Genomic DNA, 16,914 nt, shown 5'->3' with positions numbered 1-16,914 from the left:
CTTCCGACTCACCTTCAAGTGCTTCGTGGATTGCTTCTGAGCCCCCCTCGGCCACGGAGCCGCCCCCGACCCGCCCCCGCTCCCCGGCCCCCCGCGACATGCCCCCCGTCCCCACCGACACGGCCGCCCCGCAGCCGCCCGACGCCCCGCGACGCGACGCCGCCGCCGCCGCCACAGCCGCGGCCGCCGCTGCCCCCGCGGGCTCCGGTAAGCGGGGAGCGCCGGGGAGGGATGAGCTTGGGGAGGGGGAGAGGGGGGCCCACGGCCACGCGCGACCGCGACGCGCCCCCTCCCGCCGCCGCGGGGTGAGTCACCGCTCTGCATTGTGACGTCACGCGCCGGCCTGACATCTGACGTCACGCCCCTACGCGCGGAGAGGGGCGCGCGGGGGGGGGAGGTGCTTCCCCCCCCTCTCGCGCCCCCACGGGCGCGCGTGACGGCGGCGTGGGCATCCCCCCTCCCCCCGTCTCGGCAGAAGGCCCCGGCGGGGCGGAGGGCGCAGAGCCCCCCACGGCGGGCGAGGAGCGGACAGTGACGGCACCACTGGTGCGACCCCCTGGTCCCCCCAAAGAGGCCGTTCCCGAACGGGAGACATGGACTCGGCAGATGGATTTCATCATGTCCTGCGTGGGCTTCGCCGTAGGGCTGGGCAACGTCTGGCGCTTCCCCTACCTGTGCTACAAGAACGGCGGAGGTGAGCCCCGTGCTCGCCCCGCGCCGCGGGGGTGTGCCCCGCGGGGCGGGGGGTGCCCCCTTCCCGCTCGATAGCGTATGCCTGGGGGTCACCCCACGCTGGGTTAGCTCGCCCTGCACCTTTGAGGGGCTCGTGGGCCACCCCGTGGGGGTCCAGAGTCACTCACGGGGCGGGGGGTCGTGGGAGCCCCCCACCACCTGCCCGTGCTGACCTACATCGCGGCAAGGGGAGGGCGCGGAGGCGCCTTTGCCATTCGCTGCGTCCGGGCGGGCGGCGCGGGGAAGGGGGGGAGCAAAAGGGGGGGCCGGGGGGACGGCAGCGGCTGAGCCGGCCTCCTGCCCCCGGCCCCAGGCGTCTTCCTCATCCCCTACCTGCTCATCGTCTTCGTGGGCGGCATCCCCATCTTCTTCTTGGAGGTGGCCCTGGGGCAGTTCATGAAGCAGGGGGGCATCGGCGCCTGGAACATCGCCCCCCTCTTCAAGGGTAATGTCACACCCTGCCCGCACCCTGCCTGCACCCTTCCCACAGCCACTGCACCCTGCCCAGGGCCCCCGGCACCCTGCCTGCACCCTGACTGTGCCTCAGCTGCCTGCAGCCTGCTGGGGCCGGCAGCACCCTGCCCACGCCCTACCTGCTCCCCTGCACCTTGCCCGTGTCCCATTGCCACCCCTGTGCCCTGGCCAAGGGTGGCAGCTGCCTGCACCTGTGCCCCATGGCACCCTGTCCTGCCCTGCCTGCCTTGCCTGCCCCTGTGGCTCCCTGCCTGCATGCTGCTGGATCCCAGGCAGCTGCTGGATCCCCACCGCAGAGGTATCCTGCCGGCTCCCCCCTGGTCCTGTGCCATGCTGCCAGCTGTCCCCACCCTGTCCTGTCCTGCCTGGGGCTGCTAGCTTCCCTGTCCCATTCCCACCAGCTCTCCCCTGTCCTGTCCCTGTCAGTTCTCCTCTGTCCTCCCGCATCCCTCCAACACCCCACATCCCACTCCATGCCGGCTGCCAGATGCCCACAGGTGCCTGCGGGCTCTGGTCTCCCCATGCCACAGGTTTAGGCCTGGCCTCTATGGTGATCGTCTTCTTCTGCAACTCCTACTACATCATGATCTTGGTGTGGGGGCTCTTTTACCTGGTGCATTCACTGACGGACACCCTGCCCTGGGCCACCTGTGGCCACTCCTGGAACACGGAGCAGTGCACAGAGCTCTTCAACCCGGACCTGTGCCACAATGTCAGCACTAATGCCACTGCCAGCACTTGGACCTCCAATTTCAGCTGCACCGACATGACCAACAAGCGCTCACCTGTCATTGAGTTTTGGGAGTGAGTGTGGGAACCAGGAGGGTATCATCTGGGGCTGGGGGTGTCATGCTGGCACTCAGCACAGCCCCACTCTGCAGGAACAAGGTGCTGCGTCTCTCTGGGGGCCTCAGCGAGCCAGGGGAGATGAACTGGCAGATGATCCTCTGCTTGGTCACCACCTGGGTCGTTGTCTACTTCTGCATTTGGAAGGGTGTCAAGTCAACTGGGAAGGTAATGCTGGCAGGGGGAACATGCATCAGGGCCACCGGTATGAGAGAATGGGACTGCAACGCACAGCACTGCTGTCTCCTGCCCTCCTGTGCCACTGCCCACAGGGGTGGGAGGCCCATGTCCCACATCTGTCCAGGAGGTGCTACCAGCTGCTGGGGACATTCCCAAGCTCTGGTCCTGCTGGGACACCTGTGGCACATGACAGAGAGCCCTGGCCTGGGGGGTCTCACGGCCACCCACTGCTCTTCAGATTGTCTACTTCACGGCACTCTTCCCGTATGTGGTCCTCATCCTGCTGCTGGCCCACGGAGTAACACTGCCTGGCGCGCTGGGCGGCATCATCTACTACCTGAAACCTGACTGGACCAAGCTGGTTGAGGCACAGGTGAGGGCAGTGGGAAGGGCAGCAGGGAGCTGGGTGCTAGACACCCCCTGGCACCCTCATCACCCCCTGACACCCTCCCTCACACCCCAGGTCTGGATTGATGCTGGCACCCAGGTCTTCTTTTCCTATGCCATTGGGCTGGGTGCCCTGACTGCACTGGGCAGCTACAACCGCTTCCACAACAACTGCTACAGGTAGGGCTGTGCCAGCTGCAGGCAGTCCCCCTGGTGTGTCCCAGTGACCCCATGGTGTGTCCCCCAATACCCCCCGGCACTTCCTTAAGACACTCCGCCCACAGGGATGCCTACATCCTGGCTGTGATCAACAGCTGCACCAGCTTCTTTGCCGGCTTCGTTGTCTTCTCCGTGCTCGGCTTCATGGCCTCTGAGCAAGGCGTGGACATCTCCAAGGTGGCCGAGTCTGGTGAGTGGTGGACGGTGGGTGCCAACTGACACTGTGTCCCCTGTGACACCCCTTGAGTGGCACCTCTGACCCTACTCTCCCACAGGTCCCGGGCTGGCTTTCATCGCCTACCCCAAAGCTGTGACACTGATGCCCTTGTCCCCGCTGTGGGCCACGCTCTTCTTCATCATGCTCCTTGTGCTGGGGCTGGACAGCCAGGTGCTGTGGTAACCAGGGAGATGGGGATCAGGGAGAGGATGGGTGGCACATCCCCACTGAGCCCTGCTTTGTGCCACAGTTTGTCGGTGTGGAGGGTTTCATCACGGGCATCCTGGACCTGTTCCCCCAGCCAGGGGCTGGCTCGCTGCGCCGTGAGCTCACCGCTGCGCTCTGCTGCATCGTCTGCTGCCTCATTGACCTCTCCATGGTCACGCAGGTGGGGGACGCAGCAGGGACACTGCCAGCCAGCCCCACACCAGCTGCCTGCCCCTGTTCCTCAGGCAGCACCTCCCATGAGGTCCCACTGTGGGGTGGGAGCTCCCTGGGGCTGCTGCCCTCATGTCCGTGGAGCTGCCCATGGCATGGGGGTCTCTGTGGGGTAGGGGTGCTGTGGGAGCAGGGTGCCCATGGCATGCAGGGTGTCCATGCCAGGTGGGGTACCGGTGCTGGCAAGGCTGTGACAGTGCCAGCGTGGCGGTGTGTGGGACAGCCAGCACAATGCTGGTGACACGGGCACCTTCCTGGCAGGGCGGCATGTACGTATTCCAGCTCTTTGACAACTACTCGGCCAGCGGGATCACGCTGCTGTGGCAGGCTTTCTGGGAGTGCGTAGTCATTGCCTGGGTCTATGGTGAGGCCAGGGGGACACGGTGGGGGGGACGCAAGGGAGACACAAGTGCCCTGACTGACGCCCGCCTCCCTGCAGGTGCCGACCGCTTCATGGACGATGTGGCCCGTATGATCGGCTACCGGCCCCTGCCCGTCATGAAGTGGTGCTGGGCTGTGGTGACACCGCTGGTCTGCGTGGTGAGCAAGGCCACCGCGCGTGGGGACACGCGTGTGCCACCGCCCCGCGCTGTGCCGCGGGCACTGAGCGCCCCCCGGCGGCCGCTGTAGGCACACGCGTGTCGCGACCGTGGGGCGATGGACACGTCGGGGGCTACGGCGGTGACACGCGTCGGGGGGGGGGGGGACCGTCAGCTCCCTGCCCCGTGGGTCCTCACCTCTCTCTCCACCCAGGGCATCTTTGTGTTCCACGTGGTGAACTACAAGCCGCTGACATACAATAAGACGTACGTGTACCCGTGGTGGGGGGAAGCCATCGGCTGGGTCCTGGCGCTCTCCTCCATGCTCTGCATCCCCTGCACTGTTATCTACAAGCTCCTGCGCTGCAAAGGCTCCTTCCGCGAGGTGAGGGCGGTGCAGTGGGATCGCTCCTACCTCTGTCCCCACCCCATCCTCAGTCATGGTTGCCCCCCTGTTAGTCCTGTCCCCAGCCCAGTCCCGGCCCCATTCAAATCCCACCATCCACATTGCCGTTTCAGTCCCATCCACCACCAGATCCCATCGTTGTCTTCGTCACTGTCTGATTGCAATTCAAATCCCACCAGTGTCCACGTTGCCATCACAGTCCCATCCACAGTCAGATCCCATCCCTGTCTTCATCACTGTCTCATTCCTATCCGAATCATGTGCCTGTCCCCATTGTCTCACTCCCATCCAAATCCCATCCCTGTCCCCATTACTGTCTCATACCCAACCTTACCTGATTCCCACAGCTGCTTACATCACTGTCTCAGTCCTATCCCTCCCTGTCACAGCCAAATCCTGTGCGTGTCCCCATCACTGTCTCCTTGCAATCCCTCTGCTTCTGTAAATCCCATTTAGTCCCTTTCCCATCCTAGGTTCACCCCCATCCAAGTCCTGTTCCAGTCTTCATCGTTCGCACTCCTACCAGATTCCCATCCCCACTGTTGTCTCACTCCCAGCCTCTCCCAAACCCCATCCTTGCTGACATCACTGTCTTAATCCTGTGTCTCAGTCCCGTCCCTGTCCCCATGCAATCTCTGTCCCTTTCTCAATCCCATTTCAATCCCTTCCCTGTCCCAGTTTCACCTCCACCCCCCATCCTATCCCTGTGCATTGCGGGGAATTCACCAAGATGGGTCCAGGCAGTCCCAGTGCTGTTGTCCCTCAGTGCTGACACGGTGTCCCCACAGCGCTGGCAGCTCCTGACCACTCCAATCTGGGGCCAACACCACCTGGAGTACCTGACGCCAGAGGCAGAGGCCAAGCTGCTGGCCCCAGAGCCCCCCAAGGAGAAGGCGACGCTCTTCGAGACTGTGATCTGAGCGTGGGGAGGGTCGCACTGCTCCCGCCTGCCATAGCAATAATGCCAGCACCGCCTCCCACCCACGCTGCCCCGTGCCCCCCGCGCCGCCCTGGCCGCCGGCCTCGCTGCAGGGGGGTGAACACAGCGAGGTGGGGGTGCTGGGGGCCACGGAGCCAGGGCGGCCGCGGGGCGCAGGAGGGGTCCCCGGCGCGGGGGAGCGTGGCGGCCCGGGGGGGATGGCAGGGAGGCCGCAGGCTGGGGGAGTGAGTGGGACAGCCCTTCCCTGGCCCCTGCCCGGAGCCCCCATGGCCCCCCACTCACTAACTGCTTCCCGTAGCGTTTGTCTGGTGTAACCCCAACCGCCCCGACATCTGGCAATAAACTGGGAGACCCTGGCAGCGCTGGCACTGCAGACAGGGGAAATGGGGCACTGGCAGCGGGCAAGTGAGGGGTGAGGTGTGGGGTGGCACTGGGCTTTGGGGGAGAGAGGTTTGAAGGGGATAGGGTTCAGGAATTCAGGGTCACCTGGGTTCCTCTCTTGGGTGACTTGCAGGGGACAGGCTGCTGGAGCAATGGAGTCTTCATCCTTCTCCACCACAGGATGTGGGTGCCCACAGGCTGTACCAAACTCCTGTGGGACTGGGGGACCCCATGCAGCCAGGGCTGGCCTTGCTTATCAGCCCCAAGAGGCAGATTTCAGCCCAGAGGCTTTGGGGGGACCTTACTGTCCCCAAGAGGTGGGTCAGGATCCAGCTGTACCGCAATGGGAGCTTTTCATGTCAGCTTTGTAGCTCCCTGCTCCATGCACTGTACCTTGGGAACAGCCCTGGGCTGCTGAGGGCTGTGTGGACAAGTGGATGAGGCAGCCACTGGGCATGTAGCCAGAAGAAATCAAAGGCTTAACCTGCCCCAGAACCCTTGAGCTGCCTGAGCCCTGTTGCAGCGGGGTGCCAGCTAGGGAGTGCACGTGCCCTGTGCCCCACACCAGTAGCTCCTGGGGAGGCCAGCTCCAGTTTGTGCTGTGGGAACCTGCATGGAGCCCAGAGAAAACCACCAGCATGCTGTGCTTGGAGTGGCTGCCTTCCGGTGCCTTGGCTTGATGTCAGCGTCTGGCTGTGCCCAGCATCCCATCTCCAGCAGTGCCTTGGCCACCCCTGGTGTGTGGTTGTCCTGCCCATGAAGGGACAAGGGGGAAGAAGTGTCCCCATCTGCCCCAGCCATCCTCAGGGCTGAAGCAGCACTGTCATGCTAGGTGTCCATGTCCAGTTGCTGGGATCGCCAGGGTTCCAGAGACTCTTATTTCAGGGCGTGGGTTTGCCCCACCACGATACCCTCTCACCCTACTGGGGTGAGCCAGCAGTTCCTGCCCCACCGGCAGTGCACACTGTAATTAGCGCGGGCAGGGCGGAAGCATCACTGATAATTGGCAGTGACTCTTCAGCACGGAGCCTCACGTGCCTGGGGCACAGCAGGACTTTCCGGCAGGGCTGGTCTGTGGGACCGGCTGGCATCCCAGTGTGTCGACCGCCGTGCGGGGCCTGGCTGGCTCCCCAACACCAGAGCAGGGACAGGGTTGGGTGCAGGGTGTGGGGATGAACATTGTCATCGCCTTCACTTTGCGCCACAGCACGCCTTGGTCCCACCACCGCTTCCTAAAAGGCACAGCTGTGGGGTGTTGCCAGCACAGAAGGTGAGAGCACGGGGACCAGGCGGAGGTGGGCAAAGGAAAGGCAGAGGACAAGGGTTAAAGGGGTGCCAAGGTTTCCCTTTGCTGGCTGGGCTTTCCTCGCGGGTCTCCTGTAGCATCCACGTGAGCCCACAGGAGGGGACGTGCCGCACTTTGTGCCCTCACAGGGGCAGGCACCCGTGGCACCATGAACCGGATCACGGTGTACGAGCGTGCCAACTTTGAGGGGCTGAGCCGAGAGTTCACCTGTGATGTGCCTGACCTGCACGAGCTGGATTTTGGGAACTGCATCGCCTCCCTGAAGGTGGAGGGGCAGCCATGGATTGCCTACACGGACCCCAAATATGAGGGCAAGCCGCACGCCTTTGAGGAGGGCGAGTACCCCTCTGTGGATCGGCCCAACAGCTTCTCAGCACTGCGCCTCGTGCACCATGACCTGGGGGACCCCCAGATCACCCTCTACGAGCACCCCAACTTCCAAGGCGCCTGCAAGGTGGTGACAGAGGAGACCAACTTGGCGTATGGGTACTTCAACGACCGGGTGGCCTCCCACGTAGTGCAGCGAGGCGTCTGGCTGCTCTACCAGCATCCCAGCCGGGGCGGCTGGCACTGCCTGGCATGGCCTGGCGAGCATCTCGCTGACTACAAACTGGAGCTGAACTTTCAGTCTCGGCTGTCCCACCTGCGTCCGCTACGCCCCGGGCGGCCCCTGGTCTCAGCACGTCTCCTCTGGGAGCAGAAGCGGGTGGAGGAGGAGCGGGAGGTGCTGGTGGATGAGATTGAGGGGGTGAACGAGACAGAGTCGGAGCAGGCACTGGCGGCCAGCAGCAGCCGGGAGTACGGCACCACACTCTGGCAGAGCTTCCACTTCAGCAATGCCACTAGCCTCAAAGCCGGGCTCTCCTTCACGCTGACCGTGGAAGCCTCCAACATCTTCACGGTGCAGAAAGGGCGCAGTGAAACCAGCACTCGCCGGCAGCGCGTGGAGGTGCAGTTGCCGGCGAAGATCCCCCCACGCACAGCGCTCAGCATCCAAGTCCTGCGGAAGGAGGTAACGCTCTCCGTCCCGGTCCTGCTCACCATCGCCCAGAACGAGAACGTTCGTACAGAGATGGGCGAGTACCGCAGTGTCTCGGGTACCAATGTCAGTGCCCGTTACAGCTTGAAGCCACTGCCAGCTACGGGCAGGGAGCAGGCAGCCACCAAGGGGAAAGGCACAGTGCCTGGCACCAGGATGGAGCTATAGCTCTGTGCCAGTGCTAAGCAATGGCTGTCCCCTCCATGGTGTGGGACCCACTGCGACACCAGCGTTGACTCCAGCACCCGCCCACGGGGGAGCCACGACCTGCCTTGTCTGGTTGTGTCCGGTGGCTCTGGCTGGCAGGACCTGCCAGTGCCTCCTCCCACCCAGTATTTCCAATAAACCCCCTTCCCCAACCACTCGAGTCTGCTGCTACTTGAGCTGAGGTGGGAGTAGGATTGGTGGAACACTGGGCTAGCGGGGCACTGAGCTAAGACGAGACACCAAGCTGGGAGGGGACGTCGGGCTGGAGGGGGACTCCCGGGCTGAGGCAGGAAACGTGGGGTTGTGGAGGACACCGGGCTGAGGGGGGACATCGGGCTGGGGGGGGGACATCGGGGCGGGGGGGGGGGGGCACCGGGCCGGAAGAAATAGAGAATACCCGGCTGGGGAAGCTGGTGGGGCAAAGCGGCGAGCTGGGAACACCAGACTGGACAAGACGTCAGACGGGGGAGAGCAGGAGGACACTGGGCTGAGGCAGCCGAAGTTCCACCGGTCTGGGGAAACCTGAGGACACTGAGATGAGGGGTGTACTAGGGCAGCGGGGGGGGGGGGGCGGGTGAGGAGGGAAGAGGATGGACACTGGGCTGGCGGGGCCAAGGGACCACGCACGATCCGGGGAAGCTGTGGACACCGAGCCGGCCTGGCTCCGCATAAATCGGGCTGAGGCCGCCACCGCGACCCGCCTTGGGCGTGTGCGTCCCCATGGGCCTCTCGCAGGCCCCGTGCCCGGGGCCGTCGGGGCAGGCGGAGACACACAAGGCACACTGGAGGCGCGGGCACCAGCCGCGGGGTACAAAGCGCCGGGAGAGGGGGCGCCGGGGGCGGGATGCAGCACGCGCTCCGCCCCCGGGCCCACCTCCAGCCCCGCCCCCCACGTGGCCGCCGCCGCCGCCGGTCTCTTTAAATGATGCAACAGCCCGCGCGCTGAGCCCGCCTCCCGCACACCCATTGGTCCGGCCGGCGCGGGTCTCCCCCCTTCCATTGGCCGGGACGGAGCGCTCTCGCTGCCGGTTGGCGGGGCTCGGACGCGTCCCCGGGCGGGCGGTGGCGGAGGCGGCAGCATGGCGGCGGCGGTGGCGGCGACGGCGATGGCGGCGGAGGAGGCGGAGGAGGCGCTGGGGCTGTTCACCGGCATCGGCCTCAGCGAGGCCAAGGCGCGCGAGACGCTACGCAACGGGGCACTCAGCGCGCTGCTGCGCCGGGCCGTGCTGCAGGTGCGTCCGCCGCGGGCCCGCACCCTGGTCCCCGGTCCTCGATCCCCAGTATCCCGTCATCCCGATGTCACCTCGGGACCCGGCCACCCTGGGAACTCGCTACCCCGGCACCGGTGTCACCCTCGGGACTCGGTACCCTCATCCCCGGTGTCACCCCGGTACATCGGCACCGTGGTCCCGCTGTCACCCCCTCGACCCCAGCCTTCCCGGCTTCACCGACCCCCCCAAGCGGCCTTGGCCCTTGGCACCCTCCCGTTCCGCTCCGGTCCCCGGTGCTGCCGGTTCGCCGGGGCTCGGGCCCCGGTCCTGCCCTGATTTTCCCCGGGGCGGCGGCAGGCTCGGAGCGCGCTGGGCCCGGCGCTGGACAAAGCCACCGGGACACTTCTCTACAACACGGCCGCCCGCCTCAAGGACCCGAAGCACCTCGCCTTCCTCGTCGGCTACATCGCTCGCAGGGAGATTCTCACTGACCTGCAGCTCAGCGGTACCGTGCGGCCCCGGCCCCCGCCCGGCCCCAGCCCCGGGAGCGCCGCTCTTCATCTCTGCTCTGTCCCCAGCTGCCCTGGAGTACGTGAGGAGCCACCCCTTGGAGCCCTTGGATGTGGCAGACTTTGAGCGGTCTTGCGGTGTGGGGGTCTGCATCACCCCCGAGCAGATCGAGGAAGCGGTGAGTGGGGCTGTGATCCTGTGGAGACAGCACAGGGGACATTGGACTGGCTCCTGCTGTGCTTCCGCCTGCCTGCCTTGCTCACCCCGGTGTCCCCTGCGCTGCTCCCAGGTGGAGGCTGTGATCAGCAAGCATCGAGCAGAGCTGCTGGCAGAGCGCTACCACTTCAACATGGGGCTGCTGATGGGTGAGTGCGGACACCGGGGCAACCCCTGCCTGATGCTAGTGGCTGTCACGTCCCTGTGCCTGACTGCCAGTGCCACTGTCTGCTCCCCTGGATCTTGAGAGCCAGCCTTTTGCCACGGGGAGATGTCATCCTGCCAGATCCCCCGCACAGGCAGGGCATAGTACCCAGCAACAGAGACAGCCCTGGGGCAAAGGGTGTGGCATTTTGCATCAATGGCCTCACCCCCGGGCTGGGCCCTGCCCCTTGCCCACGGGGTGCCCTGTCTGCAGGGGAGGCACGGAACCGGCTGCAGTGGGCAGACGGGAAGACCATCAAGAACGAGGTGGACCTGCAGGTGGGTGCGAGATTACTGTGTCAGGTGCTGCTGTGGTCCCCTGGAGGTGCCGTGACTGGTGTGGGACCTGCCAGCCAGTCCCCTGGAGGGCCCAGTGCTGGGGACAGCCTGCCTCAGCTGGGTGCAGGCAGGGTGAGGGGAGTGATGGCTGCACAGGACACCTCCAGGCCTTGGGGCACAGGGAGCCTTTTTGACTCCTGGCTGTGTCACTCTTCTCCAGGTGCTGCATTTGCTTGGGCCAAAGACAGAAGCTGACCTGGAAAAGAAGCCAAAGGTAAGGAGAAGGGGAGGCTGGTGACTTGGATGGTATTCTCCTGCAAAGTGTTCAGGCAGAATCCCAAATAGCTGCTCTGGGCTGAGCTGCCACCATGGGAACAGGTCTGAGGGAGTGCTGAGGACAGCAGGCTGGGCCAGGAGGGGAAGGTATGTGCTACAGCTGGGCACTCAGGATGCTCTGCTGGTCTCTGCAGGCTGCAAAGGCCCGTCTGGCCCCAGCAGAGAAACAGAAGGTGGCTGTGGTGGAGAACGGTAAGAGACTGTCCTCTCCCCCAGCCCTTTAGTTCCTGCTGGGACCTGCTTCCAAGCTGGGCCCTGGGAGCTGCAATCAGGGAGCTCAGCCCCATCTCTCTGCAGGTGACATGGGCACAGAGACACAGTCGCTGCTGGAGCAGCTGCGGGGAGAAGCCCTGAAGTTCCACAAGCCAGGTAAGTGTGAGGAGCTGCTGCCATTGTGGGGCCACTCCACTGGCTCTGTGCCTGGTCCCAGCTCTCCATGCTGCAGAGGACTGGACAGGTCCTGTGTCCTTCCCCCCTGCCTGCTGGGCTTGGCATGGTTAGGGCAGTGCTGTATCCCTGAGCATCTTCTGCCTGCAGGAGAAAACTACAAGACTGAGGGCTACGTGGTGACACCAAACACTATGGCCCTGCTGAAGCAGCACCTGGCAATCACGGGTGGGCAGGTGAGGCCATGTCTGTCAGCCCAGCGGTTCCATGTGAGAGTGACACAGCCGGGGTGGGTGGGGAACACACAGCTCACAGGGGGCACGACCAGAGGCAGCACCCACACAGCATGGGGTGCTCTGCAGGACTGCCAGGGGCTCATGTCAGTGCCACTGCTGTCAGGGAAGGTAAGAGTCTCCTGCTGAAGGACAGAGGTGTCCCCTCTCCCCCTCCAGGTACGGACACGGTTCCCTCCTGAGCCTAATGGTATCCTGCACATTGGCCATGCCAAGGCCATCAACTTCAACTTTGGCTATGCCAAGGTAAAAAGCACCAAGCTGCCCTGGCCCCTGCTTTCCCCTGCTGCTTGGCTGCTGGCCTGGCCCTGTGGTCCCTCAGGGAGCAGCTGCTCACTATCTCTTCATCCCCAGGCCAACGGTGGTGTGTGCTTCCTGCGCTATGATGACACCAACCCCGAGAAGGAGGAGGAGAAGTACTTCACAGCCATCCGGGAGATGGTGGAGTGGCTGGGTATGGCTCAGGATGGGGAGGGCAGGATCAAGCCAGGTGCCAGGGACACCCCTACATTCAGGTCTGGCTGCTGGGCCTTTGGGCTTCTTCCAACCTGTTCCATTTCACCCATCCCCACAGGCTACCAGCCCTATGCAGTGACACACGCGTCGGATTACTTTGACCAGCTCTACACCTGGGCCCTGGAGCTTATACGCAGGTGAGCATGTGGGGCAGTAGGAATGTGCCGGGGTGGTGTTGATGTCCTACGCCGTGGCTGGGGGTCCTCCTTGCCCAGAGGATGGGCCCCTCATGTCTGGTGATGGCATTTCCCCTCCGTAGGGGTCAGGCATATGTCTGCCATCAGAAGGTTGAAGAGATCAAGGGCCACAACCCACCGCCCTCGCCGTGGCGGGACCGGCCTGTGGAGGAGTCACTCCTGCTCTTTGAGGTACTCCTGGCTGGGGCAGGTGCTGCATGCCTGTGGGGTCTGGATCTGTGGCTCAGCTGAAAGCTTCCCCCCTCTCCACAGGACATGCGAAAGGGCAAGTTTGGGGAGGGGGAAGCCACGTTGAGGATGAAGATGGTGATGGAGGACGGGAAGATGGATCCCGTTGCCTACCGCGTCAAGTTCACTCCACACCACCGCACTGGGGACAAGTGGTAGGGAGGGCCTGCCATGTCCTGCCACATGTGGTGGGGGTGGGTCTGGACTTCCTGGAAGTGGGGAGGTGTCAGGAGTGGAGCAGCACCGTGCTTTGCCCCGAGCCAACTGTGTCTGCCTTGCAGGTGCATCTACCCCACGTATGACTACACACACTGCCTCTGCGACTCCATCGAGCACATCACACACTCCCTCTGCACCAAGGAGTTCCAGGCCAGGTGAGCACTGTGGCCCAGGGCTGAGCTATACCTGGGAGCAGATGGCTGCATCCCGGTGGCTGCCAGAGTACTAGGGGACAGTGTGTCCATGTGGCTGAGCTGGGCTGTGCCTGTACCTCCCTTGCAGACGCTCCTCCTACTTCTGGCTGTGCAACGCTCTGGATGTTTACTGCCCTGTGCAGTGGGAATATGGGCGCCTGAACCTGCTCTACACTGTTGTCTCCAAGAGAAAGATCATCCGTCTGGTGGAGACAGGTGCTGTGAGGTAGGAGCAGGGCCAGCAGCCAGGATGGGGCTCACCCAGGGCATGCCAGGTTGCCACACCAGTGTTCCTTAGGGACTGGGATGACCCGCGGCTCTTCACGCTGACAGCCCTGCGCCGGCGAGGCTTCCCCCCCGAGGCCATCAACAACTTTTGTGCACGGGTAGGCATCAGACAGGATGGGACAGGGCAGATGGATGCATCCCCTGGCCAGCATGGTCACAGCAGGCTGTCCCTCAGGTTGGTGTGACAGTGGCCCAGGCGACAATGGAGCCACATTTGCTGGAGGCATGTGCACGGGAGGTGTTGAATGAGCAGGCCCCCCGCGCCATGGCTGTCCTGGAGCCCCTCAAGGTCACCATCACCAACTTCCCTGCTCCGAAGGTGAGACTGTCATGAGCTGTGGTCGAGTGGGGTTCCTTGAGATCAGCATTCACGCCCTCTTTCTCCCCAGCCACTGGAGGTCCTTGTGCCCAACTTTCCAGCTGATGAGAGCCGTGGTTTTCACAAAGTGCCCTTCCATCAGACCATCTACATTGAGGAGACGGACTTCAGGGAGGTAAGCCAGGCCCACTGGACCATACTGCCCTTACTCCTGGAGCTACAGCTTGTGCAGCAGGAGCCTGGCAGCACTGGAAGTGGTGGTGGTGGTGCTGCACACAGAGATCACAGGCAGGTGCTGAGCACCTGACTGTGACGCCCAAATGTGCCAGCAGCTCTGATGAGCACTGGGCAAGTATTGCCCTCAGCTTGGCCAGGACGTGTCCAACCTATGGTGCTCAACCTGGCCCTGTCTGTGGGAACATCCCACAGCAACATGGGAGTTCAAACAGCCCTGGGATCACTGATCCCTGGGATGGCGGGAGTGGGAATGGAGAGACATGCTGGAGGGGAGGCCGGCTGCCCATGCTGGGACCCCTCATGCATCTGTGAACTCTCTTACAGGAGGCAGACAAGGGCTACAAGCGCCTGGCCCCTGGGCAGTCGGTGGGGCTGCGCCACGCTGGCTACGTCATCACTGTCCAGAATGTCATCAAGGTGTGTGGCCGTGGGCACTGGTGACATGATGTTGGGCTGTGGAATGTCAGGACATGGCCATGCCCCAGCAGGGAAGGGCAGCGATGGTCATCTCGTGCTGGACACTCTGGGCACAGTAAGGGCCCAGGCTGCCTGTGTGGCTGCTCTCTGCCTGCCCTGTGCCTCACAGTGGAGAACAAGGTGTCCCTGAGTTGTGGGGCTGGGGGTTCAGTCCTAGGCTTGCTGGGGTAAGGCTGCTGCCTGACAGCTTAGCTCATCTCCTCTCCCTCAGGACGTCAGTGGACGTGTCATTGAGCTGGAGGTGACCTGCACCAAGTCGGATGTGGCGGAAAAGCCCAAAGCTTTCATCCACTGGGTGTCGGTGCCTGTGACATGTGAAGTGCGGCTCTACGAGCGGCTGTGAGTATCTGGCTGCCAACAGAGGCCATAACATGCTCAGCATGCTGGAGCAGCAGCACAGCTGTACACCAGCAGGCCCTCCTGGGGTCTGCCCACAACAGGGATCTGCCCTGGGGAAGATGATGCTCTGTGGTCCCACTATATCCACTCATCTGGCAGCTTTGGGATAAGACTCTTATCTCATGGCAGGTTTTTGCACAAAAATCCTGAGGACCCATTGGAGGTACCTGGTGGCTTTCTGAGTGACCTCAACCCTGTGAGTAGTGGCAGCAGCTGGGGTTATGGGCTCGGGGGGAAAGTGGGGACCTCCTGCACCCAGTCCTGAGGACACCCACTTCCTTGTACACCCTACCTCTCTTGGGGCAAGGCCTTACTCTGTCTTGGAGGGAAGAGGAGCTGGGGGGAGCAGGCCTGTGGAGAGGACAGAAGGGTCAGGGTGCTGGCTGAGCTGTCCCCCCTGCCAGGACTCCCTGCGTGTGGTGCACAATGCCCTGGTCGACAGCTCTGTCCACTCTGCCCGACCCTTTGACAAGTTCCAGTTTGAGCGCCTGGGCTACTTCTCTGTGGATCCCGACAGTGAGGAGGGGAAGGTGAGCCCTGGGATGGAGGCACCCACTTGTGCAGCACCCCCTGCCCGCCATGGGGCTCTGAGCAGACCCTATGTTTCTCCCCAGATGGTGTTCAACCGGACAGTGACGCTCAAGGAGGACCCTGGCAAGGCCTGAGGGACCTGCTGCTGCTACACCACTGTGGTGTTGCTTCCTTGGGGGTCCTTGCACACCCCCAGTGCCACCGTGCCTTGGTGCAGCCCCCTGGGGTGCCTCACAGCATTGCCTCAATAAATGGAGATCGCAGTCCTGTCCCTGCACTGTCACTGCCTCCTCCTGCTCAGTCTTGGGGTGCTAGGGTGGGGGTAGTCTCCTGTTTGTCCCCCTGATGAGCCTTGGGTTGGGGGTGTGTGTGGGGGGGTGTCTCCCTTGTTCTGGGGGCACGGAGTCTGCTCCTATCTGCTGTGTAGCACTGATGTGACCCCATGGGAGCTGCAGCTCCCCCAGCCAGCACCATAATGTTGGGCTGGGGTCAAGGGTGTCGAGGTGGCATGGAAAAGTGTCTCGGGGGGGTGCAGGTGGGGTGCAGGCAGGACAGGTGGGTGCAGGGGATGTGCGGGGGGGTGCAGGTAGGGCAGGCAGGGCACAGGGGGTGCAAAAAAGGTGCAGGCAGGGTGTGCACACTGTGTACAAACACCGCCGGAGCGCCCTACCCCCTTAAGGTGGACTTGAGTGGGGTGGTCCCTGCCCGGCCCCGGGCTGGGGGTCAGAGGGGTGTCCCCGCGGAACTGGTGTGAAGCCCGTGCCCTTAGCCCCCGTGCCTGTGCCCCTGGACCTGAAGCAGGTGGAGGGAGACCCTGCCCAGCCCCACGGGCCACCTTAAGCGGGGCCGGGGCTGGGGAGGCCGCGCCGAGCACATGGGCACGTTAAAGCAGCCCCGGCACGGTCCCGCGGCGCGGAGCACCCTCCGTCTCCATGGGGGAACTTCGCCCCGCGGTACCGCCCGGGGCAGGGCGCGGCCCCTCCGGTACAGGCCGCGTAGGCCTCAGCGCCCTCCCCGGGGAGTCCCTGCACCGGGGTCTGCCCCGAACAAGGGCGCAACGCGGAGCCTCGCCCCAGGTGCTGCGTGGGGATGGGGGCCGGGCTGCACCCGCATGCCGCGAAGGAGCGGGGCGGCCGCGTGGAGCCCCTCGGCCAGCGTCGCCCCACGGCCACGCGGTGCCGGTGGCGTCCCGGGTACCCCGCCTGCCCGCTCTGCCCCTGTCCCCGCGTGTCCCCGCGTGTCCCCGCGTGTCCCCCCCGCCTTCTGCGCGCCACCGCGGCCGCGCGCCCCCCGCACAGGACGCCCCCCAGCGGCCGCGCCCTCCCCGCGCCCCGCTGCGGCCAGGCCCCTTTAAGGCGCGGGGCGGGCCGAGGGGCTGAACTCTCGCGGGGCTTGGGGGCCGCGCTCTCGCGAGGCTGGGGCAGCGCGCTGATTGGCTGCGGGGGGTTGAATGTAAGATGGCGCCCAGGGAGCTGTGAGGGGAAAAGACTCGGGGCCGAGGCGGCGGCGGCGACAGGGCCGGGGTGAGGCGGGGCCGGGTCACGCCGCAGCGCAGCCGGGCC

General features: G+C 64.4%; 4 protein-coding genes across 6 annotated transcripts in view; all 4 read left to right on the top strand.

The window, feature by feature from the left end:
- The first annotated feature begins 174 nt into the window (after nt 1–174).
- On the top strand, nt 175–5,737 carry SLC6A8 (solute carrier family 6 member 8). 2 transcript variants are annotated; one of them, XM_042015769.1, is made up of 14 exons: nt 175–207; nt 476–694; nt 1,046–1,177; nt 1,737–2,010; nt 2,070–2,220; nt 2,471–2,605; nt 2,696–2,799; nt 2,904–3,028; nt 3,114–3,226; nt 3,306–3,443; nt 3,755–3,857; nt 3,933–4,033; nt 4,247–4,417; nt 5,227–5,737. In XM_042015769.1, exons 2-14 carry the CDS (start codon nt 607–609, stop codon nt 5,356–5,358), a joined length of 1,767 nt encoding a protein of 588 aa, XP_041871703.1. In that variant the 5' UTR covers nt 175–207; nt 476–606; the 3' UTR covers nt 5,359–5,737. The 2 variants fall into 2 exon arrangements, with proteins under 2 accessions (XP_041871703.1, XP_041871708.1); XM_042015774.1 differs by having other exon boundaries at nt 177–207; nt 2,088–2,220.
- A 97-nt stretch (nt 5,738–5,834) lies between these two features.
- On the top strand, nt 5,835–8,466 carry LOC121658640 (epidermal differentiation-specific protein-like). Its single transcript, XM_042015785.1, has one exon. The coding sequence runs from the start codon at nt 7,214–7,216 to the stop codon at nt 8,270–8,272; it is 1,059 nt and encodes a 352-aa protein (XP_041871719.1). The 5' UTR covers nt 5,835–7,213; the 3' UTR covers nt 8,273–8,466.
- Nucleotides 8,467–9,375: 909 nt separating this feature from the next.
- On the top strand, nt 9,376–15,629 carry QARS1 (glutaminyl-tRNA synthetase 1). The gene is made up of 24 exons (XM_042015758.1): nt 9,376–9,543; nt 9,880–10,027; nt 10,101–10,210; nt 10,322–10,397; nt 10,667–10,731; nt 10,952–11,005; nt 11,202–11,259; nt 11,365–11,436; nt 11,605–11,690; nt 11,907–11,993; nt 12,102–12,201; nt 12,322–12,400; nt 12,523–12,631; nt 12,713–12,843; nt 12,970–13,062; nt 13,190–13,327; nt 13,400–13,487; nt 13,565–13,708; nt 13,779–13,883; nt 14,270–14,362; nt 14,634–14,761; nt 14,951–15,017; nt 15,226–15,351; nt 15,436–15,629. Exons 1-24 carry the CDS (start codon nt 9,391–9,393, stop codon nt 15,484–15,486), a joined length of 2,361 nt encoding a protein of 786 aa, XP_041871692.1. The 5' UTR covers nt 9,376–9,390; the 3' UTR covers nt 15,487–15,629.
- Nucleotides 15,630–16,775: 1,146 nt separating this feature from the next.
- QRICH1 (glutamine rich 1) overlaps nt 16,776–16,914 on the top strand; it is a 26,356-nt gene continuing 26,217 nt past the window's right edge. Inside the window, exon 1 of one of the 2 annotated variants that reach the window (XM_042015707.1) lies at nt 16,776–16,875. The gene's annotated coding sequence lies outside the window, so the exon portion shown is untranslated. The remainder of the gene's footprint in view (nt 16,876–16,914) is intronic. The other variant, XM_042015698.1, reaches the window with a different exon arrangement.

Source organism: Corvus kubaryi, unplaced genomic scaffold (assembly GCF_017639235.1).
Source record: "Corvus kubaryi isolate FWS band 111438036 unplaced genomic scaffold, C.kubaryi_AGA036_p1.0 136, whole genome shotgun sequence".
Classification (NCBI taxonomy): Eukaryota; Metazoa; Chordata; class Aves; order Passeriformes; family Corvidae; genus Corvus; species Corvus kubaryi.
This window is presented reverse-complemented; position numbering and strand designations above follow the sequence as displayed.

Excerpts from the sequence above, each read along its gene's own strand:
- QARS1 (XM_042015758.1), top strand. The coding sequence starts at position 9,391 with ATGGCGGCGGCGGTGGCGGCGACGGCGATGGCGGCGGAGGAGGCGGAG. Across the intron at positions 12,844-12,969 it reads CACCGCACTGGGGACAAGTG|GTGCATCTACCCCACGTATG; the intron begins GTAGGGAGGGCC and ends TCTGCCTTGCAG. Across the intron at positions 13,328-13,399 it reads GTGGAGACAGGTGCTGTGAG|GGACTGGGATGACCCGCGGC; the intron begins GTAGGAGCAGGG and ends AGTGTTCCTTAG.
- LOC121658640 (XM_042015785.1), top strand. The coding sequence starts at position 7,214 with ATGAACCGGATCACGGTGTACGAGCGTGCCAACTTTGAGGGGCTGAGC.
- SLC6A8 (XM_042015769.1), top strand. The coding sequence starts at position 607 with ATGGATTTCATCATGTCCTGCGTGGGCTTCGCCGTAGGGCTGGGCAAC. Across the intron at positions 695-1,045 it reads GTGCTACAAGAACGGCGGAG|GCGTCTTCCTCATCCCCTAC; the intron begins GTGAGCCCCGTG and ends CCCCGGCCCCAG. Across the intron at positions 3,029-3,113 it reads CTCCAAGGTGGCCGAGTCTG|GTCCCGGGCTGGCTTTCATC; the intron begins GTGAGTGGTGGA and ends ACTCTCCCACAG.